At 37.4% G+C, this 17,700-nt stretch overlaps 1 protein-coding gene across 4 annotated transcripts in view; it reads right to left on the bottom strand.

Moving 5' to 3' along the window:
* dmd (dystrophin) overlaps positions 1-17,700 on the bottom strand; it is a 163,759-nt gene that overhangs the window by 140,780 nt on the left and 5,279 nt on the right. For 3 of the 4 annotated variants that reach the window (XR_010800422.1, XR_010800423.1, XM_066661557.1), the window contains exons 1-9: positions 17,293-17,363; positions 15,657-15,829; positions 15,441-15,559; positions 13,763-13,941; positions 8,177-8,311; positions 5,961-6,152; positions 3,943-4,124; positions 2,816-2,966; positions 1,481-1,600 (exon numbers count right to left, since the gene is read on the bottom strand). Coding sequence is in view for 2 of the 4 variants with exons in the window: in XM_066661557.1 (XP_066517654.1) it covers positions 1,481-1,600; positions 2,816-2,966; positions 3,943-4,124; positions 5,961-6,152; positions 8,177-8,311; positions 13,763-13,941; positions 15,441-15,559; positions 15,657-15,817 (1,239 nt within the window). In the remaining 2 variants the exon portion in view is untranslated. Of the gene's footprint in view, positions 1-1,480; positions 1,601-2,815; positions 2,967-3,942; positions 4,125-5,960; positions 6,153-8,176; positions 8,312-13,762; positions 13,942-15,440; positions 15,560-15,656; positions 15,830-17,292; positions 17,386-17,700 lie in introns of those variants that run through there. The other variant, XM_066661558.1, reaches the window with a different exon arrangement.

Here is a 17,700-nt window from a genome sequence, read left to right as displayed (position 1 = left end):
AGCCATGCCAGATCAGAGTGGATTTTGATTCTAACTGTCGATATGATGCTGTATTCCTCAGTGACATACTCCTGACTGAACCAGACCTCAACAACAGCCTTCCTGGATTACTCATGCACTTGTTGTTAGACCACAAAACATTTCCTCTGGTTCTTTTGGAATCAGGACAATAAAGAATGTAGGAATGTCACTGAGTTTATGATGAGAGTTCATATCTTCAGAAACAGTCCCTATTCTGCCATTGTAATTTATGACTTCAGACAAGCAGCAGGATCGTGAGTATGGAGCTGATACCCAGGAATAAATAGAAAGAGATTTCTATGTTGATGATTGCTCACTGCTGCAGCTGCTGAAAATATGCTGACATGTTCTAATCTCAGGTTTAAACTGAGGTCTTGATAAACAAGAACTACCTACACATTCCCAGACCATGCATATGAGTTTCCTTATCTGCTGCTCTGCGTCTTCTTGAATGCCTCTGTTTTGGCATTCCAGGTGATTGTCTGTGAGGTGTTTGGTGTGTTCTCCCTGTGTCCACGTGGGTTTCCTCCGGGTGCTCCGGTTTCCTCCCACAGTCCAAAAACACATGTTGGTAGGTGGATTTGCAACACAAAAGTTTACGTAGGTGTGTGTGTTGCCATGTGAAGGACTGGCACCCCCTCCAGGGTGAATTCCCACCTTGCGCCCAATGATTCCAAACCCACCATGACCCTGAACTGGATAAGCGGTTACAGATAATGAATGTTTTCCCCCTGGTCATTGTTTTGTTTGTCTGTGTTTCTGTTAGTTTCATTTTTCATTTCATTTTCATGCTCTTGTCATAATCTTTGGGATTTGTCCCTAGTGTTTGTCTCATTGTTGTTTGCTTCTGCCTCTTTTTTCCCCTTAGTCCATATTTACCGTGTGAACAGGTTTTGTCACTGTTTAGCTGTAGGTTCATTATCCTTAACACTGTGTATTATAAGTCTATCAGTCTTTTGTTCTATTCTTTTAGTTTTGTTTGTCTAGTCAAGTTTTTCCATATTTATTCTCTTTCTTATTTGGTTATTGTGTTAGCCCCTTTTAAGCTTGGGTAAGTCTTTTGCTCTTGTCTAGTTTCATTTAGTCCTGGTGCTGTCTCAGTTGTGTTTTTGTCCTTGTTTCTTAAATATATGTCAGGCATCACTGCATTTCCATCCACCTATTTGCTTCCTTGCAATACACATGATAAGGAACATGCATAGAGTTGAATATTTAGATGATAGCAAGTAAAGATTCTTGCAGAGGAACGATGCTCTTGGTTCATTAACCCACCCTATGCCTCACATATGGGGGGTGCATGGGAGCAGATGACTGGATAACAGGAGTTATCTATCTGCTGACTTATGCAGGGTGTGTTAGGGTGGCAGAAAACTACACACTGTAATTCTGTACGACTGGATGAGTGTTAACCGGTTATTTATGTGCAGTCAAAGTTTTAATTAAAAAAATATATATTTACCTGCAGTTTATCCTCCAGTGCTGCAGTAGCCCTGTCTCCACTGTTCTCGTCCACTACAACCACCATGTGTGTCAGGGAATTAACTCGAACCTGCTCCATCTCCAGATCCTCTTGCAACAGCTTTAAATGTATCAAATCATTAATAAAAAACATGATCAGAATGTGCAAAAAACTGGATACAATTATAACATACAGAGCCAATTCAAAAGTAAATATTTTATATTTTATTTAGCCTTTACTATTTTACAGTCTGGTTTATTTTCGGAACTCTCACAAGGGCAAGTTTGTCAAATTCAAAAACAAATGTGTGGCAAAAAAATATCTTTTATTTAGAAATAAAATAGTTACTTGTGCAACAAAAAACTATAAGGCAGGAATTAATCTGAAACTACCAATTAAATCAGTGATCAGTGTATACTGGGAATTGGAACTGAAAATAATAAGAGCTGTCCTCTTGCTTATTTATATTTCGAAGCAGAATCAACTCTAGAGTGATTGTTACTGTGCCACCAATCAGAAAATTAAATACAAAAAAATAAAAATGTCAGACAGATGAGTCTGACTTTTCAACAATGGGAAGGAAGGGACCATAATACATTGCCCTCTTATTTGACTTTTTTGTCACTCAAGCATTAAAAGAAATTCAGCAATGAAGAGGCAGTCATTCATGTGGGTAGATAATAAACATCCTTCTTATTAGACATTTGTATTGACTTGGGTGATTTTTAATCAAAATGCCTTTCTGGCTAAAAAAGAAAAAAATATTTTCATTTGAAAAACTACAGTGTTTGGAACTCAATTATAATGCTGTTTTTGTTCTATCATCTTAAAATCCTTAAGTTTCCACAAAAACAATAAAAGATGGCACACCCTGGATGGGGCAACAGTCACATTCACACAGTCTGTCTCACACACACATACCTTTGGACACTTAAATGTGGTAGGAGCACCCTGAGGACACCCACGCAGATACAGGGAGAATAGAAATATATTCAGACAGTGAACTGAGGTGGGGTTTGAACCAACAATCCCAGGACACTGAAGCTGTGTTATTTTGCTAGTAGGGACCACAACCGTAAAGGCTGAAAGGGGGAGGAGTTTAGGGTGGCTTCAGAATGTGTATGAAGCCAAAACCCCCACCATTGGATAGATAAATACAAGAAAAAGGAGTGGAGACGAGTTGGAGGTGGGAGCGAGTTTGTCAGACACGGAAATTACATTCTCAGTGTATATGTAGGGCTGAGGCCTGGTCCTACTCCCAAAATTATGTTATTACATAACTTCAATTAACTCTTTAAAAATGTAATTAAATTAATAAATGTAATCCTGACTTACTTTGTGCTCTTCAATTTGACGTTGTACATCCTCAATATCAGGACCTATTGATTGGGCTCCCATTCTTTTAATCCGAGCTTCAGTAACATCTAGCCAGGAGGTGAGTTGTCTTAGCTGCTGATGCTGCAAGTCCATCAAAACTTCATGAAGCCTTAAAATAATTAAAGGTACATTTTAATTGAAATGGAATACAATTTCAGGGCAAGTTAGGATTCTTTGTAAAATTCAAAAAGATAAATGTGTTTGAAAAAAAAAATCTTTTTTTGGAAATAAAATATTTATTCGAGCAGCAAACAGCTGTGAGGCAGGAATTAATTTGAAACAACCGATTAAATGGATCAGTGTATGCTGGGAATTGGAACTAAAAAAAATAAGAGCTGTGCTCTGGCTTTATTTACATTTTTAAGCAGAATCAACTATAGAGTGATTGTTGCTGTGCCACGAATCAGAAAATAAAATAAAATTACACAATATAATCAGAGCCATAATAAACCATACATGAAATATATATGAATCTAGAAAAGCCTGCAATTGGCTTTTACAGTGTTTCTTGTGATTATGAATTAAAAAATATAGATAATAATATAAAAAAAATAGTATCTGATTGTTTCATATAAGGCCACATTTTTCAAAATATTTCTCAGGGTTTTGACAAAAGGTTTTTGATGATCTTCAAATTTAAAACCATATTCATTTCAAATCACAAAAGAAAGTATCCCTACATGTGCACTCCAGAAAAATGAATGCCAAGTCCACTTAAAAAAAATCTTCATATAATATATATTTAAACCTACCTTATTATATCTATGGCAAAAAATAACCAACATAGTGGTTCATTTTCAAGTTCAAAGCACCCCACTATAACTCACTCATGTTAATTTGAATTCTCATGCTTGATTTATGTTCATTTAAATATATAAACTTCACAGCACAGAAAGATTTCTTTTGAATGACCCTGAGGCATATAACATATATTATTTGTACTAAATCTCTCCAAGTTTTACGATTTCTTTCTACATAGGTATCCTGTATCAAATATATTGTTTACAGAGTATTCTATTACCAAACTGTGTAGTGTTTCAAAAAAGTAAAACATAGACAAGCTTGCATATCAAGCTTTTTATTACCTGCTTTGTCGTTCCATACTTGCCACACGTAGGTGTTCCCATCTAGAATTTAGAAGATTCATCTGCTCACGAATTTCACTTTCCTCATCCTCAGTCAGGTTTCCTTCAGCCAGCAGAATACTCCCTGATTTTAACACTTTACCTACATTTCCCTGATGAGAAGTCAGCTCAACCATGTATCCCTGAAAACAAGGATTCCCATAATTACACATATACAATAGATTTTTTTTTAAATAACACATAACCAAATACAACCCAAACCCAAAACAAAAAACACCTTTATACTCATGGCAAGCACATACTTATATTTGTCCAGTTGTATGCAAACGTTTGGGGAGTTCTTGGTCAAATGTCATGGTTTTTTTTTCTTTCTACGTAGAACACCAATGCACAGTTACTATATATTTACTAAATGTAACATTTTCAACAGAAAAATATTTGGCCTGATAAATAGTTGTAGCAAAGTAAAGGTTTATATATGTTCCAGTCAGTGGCGGATGCTGGTCTTTCAAGGAGGGGAAGCTCAATTTCGGACTACATCATAAATGTGTCGGTTTATTTATACATAATTTCTAGAAGTCAGTCTCCAAACACAAGCAGCTACAAAAACCCCACCAGAAAAAGAAGCTCGATTTGTCGCTAGTTGTTTTTAACAAAGAAAATGCCACTAAGAGGTTTAAGAAAGTCTGGTTCAACTCAGAACAGAATGAAAATTTAATGCTCCCACGGATCTTTACACCAAAGGATCGCTGATTCGCTCATTTCGCTGTCAATCAAAAAGGGATTCAGCCTCAGAAAGATCATCCAATCATCATGCAGAAGCTGAGTGTTCGGGCCAGCCGAGGCCAGCCCACTGCCCCATAGACCCCCAGAGACGCTGAGCGTCCGATGGGCGGGACAAAGCACAGCAATTATCCAATGGCTCGACTCGTTTCGCTGCACTTCGCTGCTTCGCTACTGAACTCTGTGGACGCTCAGCGTCCTCACTGTTTAAAGCACTGTGAAGGGAATGATTGAGAAGAAAGTCGCATCTTTACCAGTGATAAGAAGCTGATTCTGAACAAAAGTTGAGTGCGTTGTAGTGCATATTTATTCAATGACATGTACACACAACAGAATATATTTGATCACTTATTTTTTGACATTTTAGGGGAAGCTGAGCTTCCCTTGCAGTCTTAGAGCAATCGCCCCTGGTTCCAGTATATAAACGCACCATGTAAATCCATATCACCCCTTAAATCATCAGAATAAAAATGCCATAAACTGAGACAAATTTATGTAATTTCACTAGGTGTGTTTAAACTTGCCGTGGAATCACTAGGTACAATGTGGGAACACACCCTGGAAGCGGGACTCCAGTCCTTCGCAGAGCGACACACACTCACACCTATGGCCATTTGAGTAGGCAATCCACCTACCAATGTGTGTATTTGGACTGTGGAACGAAACCCATGTAATTTTGGGGAGGACACACCAAAGTATGCACTTTTCATGTTTTAATAAAATGTTGTGCAACCCAGAAATTATTATAGCTCAGTAAGTTTTCCTGTCATTATTTCTTTACCTCAACTTGTATATTAGTTGCCTGGGTCAGAATGTTGACGAAAATAAAAAGCTCCAACAAAAAGTTAAATGGTATTTGCATTTTCTTTTTACTGAAGTGTTATAGTAAACCACCAAAAATATATGTAATGTGAAATTACAAAATATTTCTATTTTATACAGTAATTTGGCAGATAAAAACATGCTGCATATCCTGAGTTATTCACTGACCAAAAGAAGTCAGTAGGAAGAACAATGTTACTTATAGTATATTATAGTATACTACACTGGGCAAATAACAGAAACAAACTATAGTTCTGTCAGTTATGCAACAATAATACCTAACACATGAAACCACAGCATTTTACAGTTTAAAATCTCTCATAAAGATCATATGTGTCTCTGACATCTACATGCTTTACATTACAATTATTTGCAGTATCGTTAATCAGCAACACACATGACTTTCAGATTACCTCATGAGTGTGAAACTGCTCCTTCACTTCTTCCACAAAAGAGGAAATGGGTGGCTGAGCTTGCAAGCCATCCTCAGCAGACAGGAGCCAAGTCAGCACCTCTTCCAGGGCACTCTGGTAACTCTCTAGCTGGGTTGCGCGTTGTGGCAGAGGACTAAGGGAGGGCCACATATCTTCTGGTTTTTGCAGGGACTGCAGGGCATACGGAACGAAGGTTTATGATGTGTTAGAAGATTGTTCAAATAAATCTACAATTTAAATCTCCACACCTAGAACATGTCATGCTTACTACCATAAAGAAAACAGTTACTTTTTTTGGCAATTATGATTATGAGTGGAACATATCAGATAAAATCAGGGTGGTACAAAACTGAGGGGTTGGAATGTGCTGGTTTTGAATGGTTGGAGGGATTGATTCACGTGATGAAACACTAACACTCTATTTCCATCACTCGGCTCCTAACAGATCAAAGGAACATGGTAAACATTACAGTCTTTTTGTGTGAATTTACAGTTTAAAAGATTTTAGTGCTTACAGATCTGGAGGCTAACTTCAAAAATCCTTTTAAAAAAGGGTGGTGTTAGGGGAAAAATGCTGATGACAGGATGTGAGAGGGAGTCATTAGACTGCGATGGTTTATAGAGATAAGCAACCACATAAACATGCCCACTCTTAAGCGGCTGAGAATAAAACATTTTTAAAGCGATGAGGATTGAACAAGAAAAAACCCACTTTAACTCAGAAATCAAGCCTAAGATTTTGATCGAATACAGCAAATCTCTTTTTTAAAGCTCTGTCACTGCAACCAAATAAAACTTTAATAGAGCACACAATAATATAGTAACATATATTTTATCATTTGAGTTATGTAAATGTATACAACTTATAAAATAAAAAAGTGACACTCGTTAAGAGAAAGAGTTATATATTCTAATAAGTGTTATATATTCTAAAGTGAAATTTGTGTTTAGTTTTTATGTTTAGTGATAATGAGTATGAACGTCTCCAATTATAAACTTATATGTCTTTATTATGCACATGAAAAAAAAACCTCACACATTGATTGAAAAAGCTAATGAAGCTTTTGATTTAATTACTGTTCAAACCACTTTTGACAGCAATATCTCAAGGAAGCGCTTGTTCAGACATCATTCAACATTCAAAAACATTTTTTTAATCATGCTTCCTTGGAGAACTGGCTGGGGGGAACACATTTATTGAGACATCTCTGTTGGATTAAGGTCTACCCTCTAATTGTGCAATTTTTGTTATTTTTATTTTGGCCGTCCCATAATTAAACTACACCTTTGTTTGCATACCCTATTTAAGAAAAACTATTTTATTGTTTTAAGTGAAATAATTCATGACATATCTATTAGATTAAAGTCTGGCCTCTGATTAAGTAATTTCAGGCAAACTTTATTTTACAGTCAAAACTGTCAGAAATTATTTATTTAAAAAAAAAATGTCAGGTAAACATAAGCTTAAGATATCAACAAAATCACAGATTCTTGCTTTTTTACATTTTACTTTTCCTATTTAATTAATCAGGCTAATTTGGGTAAGTAAATACAATGAATTACTGTTGTATTAATTGCTCAGAGAATTTCTCCACTGAAAAATTAAAATGCATTTTAAATGCATTTTACAGATTGGATACAAATTGATCAGATTATTAGTTTCAATAACTCAGTAATATTACTTTCTTAAATTTGACCTTGATGTGAACACAGAGGAAGCTTTGCACATTTCCGATTTTCCAGTTTTCAGTACAATAAGTCATTACACTCTTCCTTTGAGATGGATGCATTATCAAGACAGACATCAACAAAAATATCAATAAAGTGGTATATGTAAGTATTAAACATACACCACAGAGGTTGAGTCAAATAAAATGACCAAGTATAGAAGTATCATCTGGATGTCTGGATATTTACACTGTTATGAATGATGACATCCATCAAAAATAAATAAATAAACAAATAAAGTGCTGCAAAAAATTGTGTAATTCAATTTGTTCAACTCCTGGGTAAAATATTGTAACTAAAATTACAAGCGCAATTTTACTTTACATACAAAAAATGTAACAATAAATTCAAAATTCATTATTGTACAACTCTCTGTACTACAGCTAGATACAGACATAGTTAACCTACTGGTACTACTTGTGTCAAAAAAGACAATGACAAAAAAGACACACTTTGAAAAGACTAACCATTGTGACTGGGTTCTTTCTTTTCTGCTCAGGTGTCTTGACATATGCTGCTTGAGTAAAGGCATAGCTTTTGTAGCGTGGCTTACTTGAGGGAGAAGGGCTGCGTACTTGACTTTGAGCCACACTCACTGTGATCTAAGGATGAAATATGATATCAGCAGTAAAAGTTTTTAATGGTTTTAGCTATAAATTAGGATGGTAAAATCTTTCAGTGTTTTGCTATATACAGTACTGCACAAAAATCAAAGACACACACACACACAACAATATACATCAGTATTATATCAATTTTCATTTTCATATAAAATCTTCTCCCCATTTTTTTTGTTCCATTTCCTTTTTCAGTAATAACATTCTCTTGAGCACTTCACCTGGTAATAGAGAGTGAGCCAAGTAACCTGCTGGAGAAAACTCAAGCCAGATGCTTGTATTTGCAATATATGGAGAGGGTAGGGATATACACTGAACAATCACTGAATTCTGAACAATTACCTTGTATCTATAAGCATAGTCCAGTTTATCATTGTAGGTTTTTAATTTACACTGTAAATTACTGTAGTTCATCTGTTTCTCTGCACACCACATCAGTTTCACAGCAGCACTGAGAATGATCAACCACCCAAACCCATCATACCTGCTCTGTGGTGGTCTTATGGGGGTCCTGACCACTGAAAACCAGTGTGAAATGGGTATGGGTAAGAAAGTATGCTGTAAAACAGGTGGACTAAAGTCTGTAATTGTAGAGCTATAAACTGCTCCTGTATGAGCTGATAAAATGAACAATGAGTTTAGGTGTTCCTAATCCATCCTTTGTTTTATGCCTCAGATCCCTTTAATTGCAATTGTCTGTCCATGTATTATTTATTAATATTTATTACATTCACCAATTGGCCATGTACTGAGTAAAAGGACATCGCCCCTTGGTAGGGATCAGTTGTTCACCCACAGTCATGTTCTCACCGGGTATGGAAGAAGCAATAATGTTTTTTAAAAATATACTGAACATCTCATAGATCATGGCAAGTCTGTCACAAGGGCAGCTAGCACATTTTATTTGATTAAATAAAATTGTAACTATATTGTGTTATGGGTGGCACAGTGGTGCAGCATGTAGCGTTGCAGTCACATAGCTCCAGGGACCTGGAGGCTATGGGTTCGAGTCCCTCTCCGGGTGACTGTCTGTGAGTAGTTTGGGGTGTTCTCTCTGTGTCTGCATGGGTTTCCTCCGGGTGCTCCGGTTTCCTCCTTGAGATTGGTGACTCAAAAGTGTCCGCACATGTGGGTGTGTGTAGCCCTGTGAAGGACTGGGGTGTGTTCCTGCCTTGTGCCTGGTGATTCTGGGTACGCTCCGGGCTCACCACACCGCTGAACTGGATAAGCACTTACAGATAATGAATGAATGAATTAATATTTTACAAATTTGGATTAGTTCAATACATAATTATATTGTTCTTTATTAATTTACAGGGTGCGATTTTAAAACTTTTGATGTTACACTTGGGTCGGAACGGTGGCACAGCAGGTAGTGTCGTAGTCGCGCAGCTCCAGGTACCTGGAGGTTGTGGGTTCCAGGTGACTGTCGGTGACGGGGTGTGTACTCCCCGTTTCCACATGGGTTTCTTCTGGGTGCTCCAGTTGGTACACGTTGGTAGGTGGATTGGTGACTCAAGAGTGTGTGTGGGTGCTATATGATGGTATATATAAACTATACATACTGTACCCATAGAAATGCTAATCTGATCGCATGTCTGAATAACAGATAATTGGGGAAAAAAACAAGAAATTTCACAATTCAGAGAGATCACGCTCTACCTTCTGCATAGAAGGCATGTTTCTCAGATTGTTTCTTCCAGTGCCCAACAATACCAACAGCTGAGTTCAGATTTTCACCATCCTTCCTGAGCACAGCTTGGACAACCCTTTGGGGTCACCCATACGTCAATCTTCATGGTCTCTCCAAACTCTCTGGATTTAGCTTCTGCAACTGCCAAAGCTACAATTTTATTCACCTGCTGGTACCCATCTGTTAAATCAGAAGTTCCTCAAGCCAGCCAAGCTGGAAAAGCCGCCTTCTTCCGCTTGAAGGTTTCCCTCACCATTGGTGTCCACTACCAGGTTCTTTGGCTGCCACCGGCACCAGCAAGATTTTGGCCTTAGCTTCTTAAAGAGAATCCATTAAGACTCCATATCCCCTCCCACCTCTAGAATGTATGAAACATACTCTCAAACGTGAGAGTCGAAATCATTCTGGGCAGAGTCCTCTGCCAGCCTTTCTCAACAAAAACCTTTCTTATAGCAGATTAGGACCCTTCATTTTCCGTTCTCACTCCAGCAAGAGCAAGGACAAAATAGGCAACAGTGGATTGAAGCCATATTTTGAAAGGAGCAGCATTCCAGTACCCGCCCCCCCAATTCTTTTCACTCTCCCTTCCAGTAAGTTCACCCCTCCCACACCCCATTACTGTATGCAGCCTGTAGTGAAGAGTCAGCAGATTCCATTTTTCCCATTTCTTTATAAGATGAAAAATGACCAATATATTAAAATAAATGGAGCGCCTGTCCCATCCTATTTTGCACACTGTTATTCACATGGGAGTATGATTTATTTAAATCACACTGAAGTTATGATATTTAAGTTTATCTTGTCTTGAATTTGAAGGCTCTGTGAAGTAACACAGCCTTGGTTCCAATCAAAACGAGTGCAAACCTGGGCTGGTTCACTGGATACCCTATCGAGAATGGGACCAATGGAAAAAAAAAAAAAACAGATTTAATTTGACCGCAAAGGACTATATACATATTTGGGTTTACCTGATCTGGCAGCTTTCCCTGCCACCTGATCCAACTCCCTACCAGATGATCAGTTGACAGCTCAGCCCCTGTCTTTACCTGAGTGCCCCAAACATATGGCCTCAGGTCAGAAGATATTACCACAAAGTAGATCACAGGTCTTTAGTCCCAGGTGCTCTGGTGCAAAGTACACTTATGAGCAACTTTGTGTGCATTATTAAAAAAAAAAACTGAATAGCACAAACGTTCAATATCATTCCAGTGCGCTGGTTCAAATCAGGCAGGCTGTTCCTCCCAGTCACTCCTCTTCAGGTTGCCAACATAAACATTGATATCTCCCCAGACACTCTGCAGTGCATGGAGTCTTCTCCAGAACTCTATCTACTATCTCCAAGAATGCAGAATACTCTGAACTGCTTTTGGGTGTACACACTACAGTCAAAATATTTCCTCTCTTTGAGCCAAAGATTCATTGAATTCATCCCCTCATTTACTGGGACAAACTCCAACTGTACAGCTGCCAACTGGGGAGATTTAAGTATTCCCACACCCTCCCAGAGCTTCACACCCTGTGCAATTCCTGTGTAGGAGAGAGATCAACCCCTATCTGAGAGTCTGGTTTCAAAGCTTACACTGTGCATAGAAGTGAGCCCAACTATATTTAGCTTGTATCTTACAACACCCTGCACCAGCTCCAGTGCATAACACCCCAGTGAGGTCACATTTCATGTGACAAGAGCCAGAGGCACTTGTCATCAGACTCTACCCCTAGGCCTGGCTCCAAGGATAGGTCCTGGTATCCCTGGGCAGGCTACAAAATGTCTTTTTCTGGTGTTTATAATGGTGCTCCTTGGGTGGTGTGTCTCTGCATCTTCAAGTCAAGCAGCCCTAAAGCTGGCCTCATAGATTCCTACTCATACAGCCTCCATTCCTCTTGCCCCTGTCTCTGCAGCCCAGACATACAAAATCATCAACACACACTGACTACTAGGGTAGGGCTTATATAACAAAAGGTAAGAGTGTGAGGTGTGGCTAACAGGGGTGAGCCTAGGCCCTGGCTACTGGCCTATAGCCAGGGGTCTTTTCTAACAGCAAATTATTATTATTATGAAACCGGATCTGGCCCAATTATCACTCTAATCTGACCTGCCCAAATATTTTAAAGAAAAATCATTTTGTTCAGTGGTCTGAGCCTTCCCAAATTAGACCAAGGCCCACTCAGTCAGCCAGAGCTAATGCCCAGCGAGTGCGACTTCATGCTTGCGGACACACTCTCCTTTTGGACTGTTCCGCACAAATGCTCATTTCCGCGAGTCAGATTCAGAGCTGGAGCGTGACGGGACAAGATTAGAGTTGCCAACCGCCCCGTGTTTGGAAAATAAAAACCGTGTTCTGTTTGGAACCGATACGGAAGGTGTTTTATTCCGTATTTCTGAGGTGCAACTGTTAAGACAAAGCTCCAAATCTCTTCTTCAGCCAGAGAGATAGGTTAATAATCCATAATAATCCATAATCCAGAACGTGCTTCTCATTTGTCGTCGCCTATTTAGCCAATCAGCAGCTAGAGTTAGCTGCCCATCATTTAGTGCTGCAGCCAATGGAGTCAAAGTCCCTCCTAGATAAATTTAACCGAAATACAGTTTTAATCTTACTTTAATAACAGGTGTTCTGTCAGAGATATTCCGTTTATTAAATATTTAACCATATTTGTAATAATGAATTGCACACGTTCATCTGTTTTGTATGTTGAAATTTTGAATTTAGCATGCACATTTTGTGGATAAATTGAAACATTTAAGAGTTGCTGATATGATACTGATTAAAGCTTTTGTGGTCCGGCCCGTACCTGACATTGAACTGAGTGGAATGTGGCCGGCTGCCCATTAAGTTTGACACCCCTGGTTCAGTGTATTTAGTAAAGTGCACGGTACTGCAGTTTTTTCTGAACCAACTTATTAATTTATGCCGTTTTAGTAGAATTGTACTTGTAAACCAAAGCCCCTCATATTACGGAATTCTTACTGGGTTTGACCTTACAAACATTTGGTAAAGATTTCATAGAGCAACATTTCTTCTTGGGCTAAGTCTCCTCTCAGTCTAGGCATGCCTCTGATTGTTAAGGGAGACAGGTGGGAAAATGAAGAAAGGTGCATATATCGACACATTCCATAGTATTTTGTTTACACGATTTTGAAAATGTCCTTATGCTTTATATCGAGTATGACGAAGATACTCAGGTTTCCATCTGAGTACATTTAAAACAGTGCACAAATGTCCAGTTCAGCTGATTTTCTGTCTCGTGCACCCCCACATTCACCCGGAGGAAACCCATGCGGACATGGAGAGAACACACCAAACTCCTCACAGAGAGTCACCCGGAGCAGGACTTGAACCCACAACCTCCAGATCCCTGGAGCTGTGTGATTGCGACACCACCTGCTGTGCCACCAATGCCGCCCAGGTTTATTAATATGCTGCTTCCTATTTGTATATTGACCCCTGCCTGAATGTGGCATGCGTTGAAGAGTAAATTTCAATAAAATTTAATTCTGAGATTGATTATACTTAATATTTGAAGCATTTGCAAAATGTTTTGCTAACAGATTTTGTGCTTTTTTCTTATTTTTTGCTCAGTACTGTATATCATTATTATGCAAATGTGTATTTATATGACTACAAACAAAGAGGTTTTGTGATCATTTTATTATAGTTACCTTAAAACCTTTTAAGGAGAAAAACATTTCCAGCATGCACTGTTTCTCATTATTACTTCTTATTAATATTCAAGCCACTGACCTGTTGGGAGTAACGCTGTTGTGTTTGAAAGTGAAAGTGCTCCTCTTTAGTTACTACAGTTCGAGGCAGAGTCTCAACCTCATGAATGGCCTCCATACTCACACCTTGGGGTAGGACTTGAAAGAGTGAGGTTACATACATAATTATAGACTTCTTATCTGGATGAGCAGTGGCCACATCTACAAGATAAAAAGAAAAACGTATAGAATGGTACTGTAGCATATAATCAGTCAAAAACAAAATAAATTAGAAATGATGCAGAATGAAGATAGAGACGATAATGAATATTTTTTCATCCAGCAGAAATCAACAATGACTGGTTGAAGGCTTATGTACAATATAAACAAACAATTGATGAACACATTAACAATTTTGATGGTTTAATGACAAAATAATTTATAACTGTTTTATCAGTTTATCAGTTTCCACAACGGAGACATTTATTTTATTCATTGTCTGTAACCGATTTTCAACTCAAGGCCCGGTGGGTCTGGAGCCTACCCAAAATCACTGGGTTCATTCACTCACACCTATGGACACATTTAAGTCACCAATCCACTTACCAACATGTGTTTTGTGACTGTGAGTGGAAACCTGAGAACACACCAAACTCCTCACAGACAGTCACCCGGAGCAGGACTTGAACCCACAACCTCCAGGTCCCTGGAGCTGTGTGACTGCTGCACCTATATATGTGTGTGTGTGTGTGTGTGTGTTTAATAATATTAATGTGTTTACAGTGTTTAAAAAATCTTAGTTAATGCGAGTTCTTGTTTCTTATATTTACTTAAAAACTGTGACATTACAATTTAATAATGCTTATTACTGGCTTATGTATTGTGAATTAATGTATCCTTATACGCACACACACACACACAAACACAAACTTGGATGCAAGGGTTCTAAAAGGATATCAATGATCAATATAACTAGTATTGATTTGGATTCTTGGTAAGCCACCTATAAAGAAATCTCCACTATGCACTTGCATCCTACCAAAGTTTTCCAGTTATACAACTGGCATTCTAAAGAACCAAGATTAGCACAAACTGTCTGTCATTTCATAAAACAAAAAAATTAACTTTTGCAAATGCTTTGAAAAGAAAGTTAGAAAATTCATAGAAATCTAGACTAATTTGACTCCATGATCAAAGAGTGCAAATAAGATTATTTCCTGTGAGTTCCCTCAGTCCAACAAACAGAACTGATAAGAATACTGCTGTTATGGTGACAAATGTGACCCAGTGACAGCACCATACATTTTTCTGGAGAAAACGAGATGTTGTAGCAACATTTACTAACAATAAACAAATAAAGTATATCTGCAGCACTTTAAAGAGTGTCTTTTATATATATATAAAGCACAGACCAAAATTTTGATATGTTTAGTAGTAGGCCTGGGCCAAACATGCGTAATAGTACAACTATATTCGCCAGCACCTTAATGTGGGCCTCTAAAAAAAACATGATGAATAAATTCAGATTTCTGAAGAAATCACACTTCCTAAATTCAGAGCAAAGTCAGAGAAATGTGCTACTAACAACTGTGGACAAATGGACAAACTTAAGCAAAAAGTAAGTTCATCCAGGGTGTCAGATTTTGAATAAAAGCTCAGAATTAACAGCTTATAAATGTAGTTTATAGGTACACATCATTGTGTATGTTATTACATCATACCTTCAGGGTCAAGCAGTCGTTCAATGCCCAAATGCTTCTCAGCAATACTAAATGCATGATCCAGTCGATCGACTGCTTTATCCATTTGTTCCATCACATCCCAGTCAAACAGCTCTGGTCTAACAAATATAAAATCACACAATTTTACAGGCCCTTCTGCGACTTCTTAATGAGATATATGTAAAATATATACCAAAAGTTAATGAATAATCTAACCTGTGGCTGTGAACAAGAGCATTGAAAGCAAGACCATCTGCCCAGCTGCTGGAGAAGTTCACAATATTGATCTGTGGGTAATTCTTGGTTGATTGCCTAACCCAGCTCAACAGAATTTTTTCACTGTTGTTTTGCTTTAAGTCTGCCATTACATCTTTCATCACATCTTTCACCTGTAAAGGAGAAATAAATGAAAAAGAATTATTCAACGTAATTAAAAAATAAACTTTTTTTTTTTAAATAAAACTTTTAATTGTCATGAATTGCCCTGTCTGGTGTGTTCCTGCTTTGTTGTTCCCTTGTTTCGTTTTATGTTCTTGTCTCCACCCTAGTCCCGCCTTAGTCCCACCTCAGTCTCTGCCCTCTCGTTATCCTTCCCAGATGTTCCTTGTCTGTGGCTTATGTTCCTGTGTGTATATGTAGTCCCTTTATTCCAGTGCCTCCTTGTCTGTTCTTGTGTGTGAGGATGTGTTTCTGTGTCTCTCACATTACCACCAGTTCACGTTTTTGTTTTTTGTTTAGTTCTGGTTTAGTCAAGTTCATGTTTCATTTGTCTGTTTGTTGCTTTTGCCTTGGTTCTGTTTAATTAAAGATTCCCATGCGTTTACGTCTGACATCAGACAGATGTGACATTCAGACAGATCCAAATGAAAACGGTGTTCTTCATGACAACAAATAAATCAATAAAAATGTAATAAATAAACCCTAATTCGTTTTTACAAACATTTTACAAATTACGTTTAGCTGTATTTTCATTGTGGCATAAATATGATATGGTAAGCGTCTAACAAAAGGGTAAACAAATAAATTTCTTTAAAATATGAGTGATGGACTTTCCCTGTAAGTGACATTCATGCATTTTGCACACACATGGTGATGAGGGTCATTTGAGAGGTAAACCACACATTAATAAAATAATATAAAAAAAACCTTTAGAATCGATTTTCCTCAGCCTCATCAGAGAACATACGTTTCCACAAATGTGTGTGTGTATATATATATATATATATATAAACCACCACTGCAGAGGTGAGTGAGCAAATAGCTTATTCTTCAGCACTGTATTCTGAGTATTTTTTTTCTCAGCATAGGTTTTGGCTCCATGAAGATACTGTAACTATTAAACTATTAACTAAACTATATACTATTAACTATTTAACTAAAGAGTTTGCTTTTGTTAATTCAGTTGTAATACTTGGGAATATGCTTTAGTTGTTTGTTTACTTATTTATTTATTTATTTTTGACCACTTATGTTTTATTTGACAATTTAATATTACATAAATACATACGTTTTTCAGAGAAAACAGTAAAATCAAATATACTGAAAGTAATTTTATACATGTTTAATGTTGCTGCTACTGCTATACGTTCCTATAATAATTTATGGAAAGAACTATTGTCTATCATTTTTGTACTTTCCAGATTTGTTCATTGATTTTATTCAAGTGTGTTTGTATGGGTTTTAGAATGTAACTTAAAAGTAAAGTAATGAGGTTTGAGATTACATTTTCCAGGATGTAATGAGTAAACTAATCCCATTATAATTTTAGTTAAGTAGTGAGTAATCAGTAATGGATTACATATTTTGAGCAATTACCCCAACACTGCATGCAACCTGTGCCATGCTTTTTTACCTGCCAATGGAGAATTATGCTCCAGATCAGTCCCAGTGTCAGTTTATGATTCCCATCAACAATATCAGCTCCTCCAATATTCACCAGTTCAACCTACAGGTTTGACACATCAAATCAGATATTATAACTTAAATGTCTTTGACGTAAAACAGTTGACAAAAATGTGAAAAAACAAATCTACAATTATACAGTGGCTTATGGGGGGTTATCAGTATATGTTAACTGCTGTAAAACCATGTCTTTGCCATTCAAATATATTTTATTTATAGAGTGATATACACTTGGTTTTGTCCCAAGCATCATTATATAATATATGTGATATATATCAATATATAATAAAAGTTTGGTGTAGGGGGAATTATGGTTTGTGGTTATTTTTCAGAAGGTGGGCTTGGTCCCTTAATTCCA

This window comes from Hoplias malabaricus, chromosome 2, assembly GCF_029633855.1.
Source record: "Hoplias malabaricus isolate fHopMal1 chromosome 2, fHopMal1.hap1, whole genome shotgun sequence".
Classification (NCBI taxonomy): domain Eukaryota; kingdom Metazoa; phylum Chordata; class Actinopteri; order Characiformes; family Erythrinidae; genus Hoplias; species Hoplias malabaricus.
The sequence above is the reverse complement of the archived record's forward strand: the minus strand, read 5'-3'. Positions and strand labels throughout refer to the sequence as shown.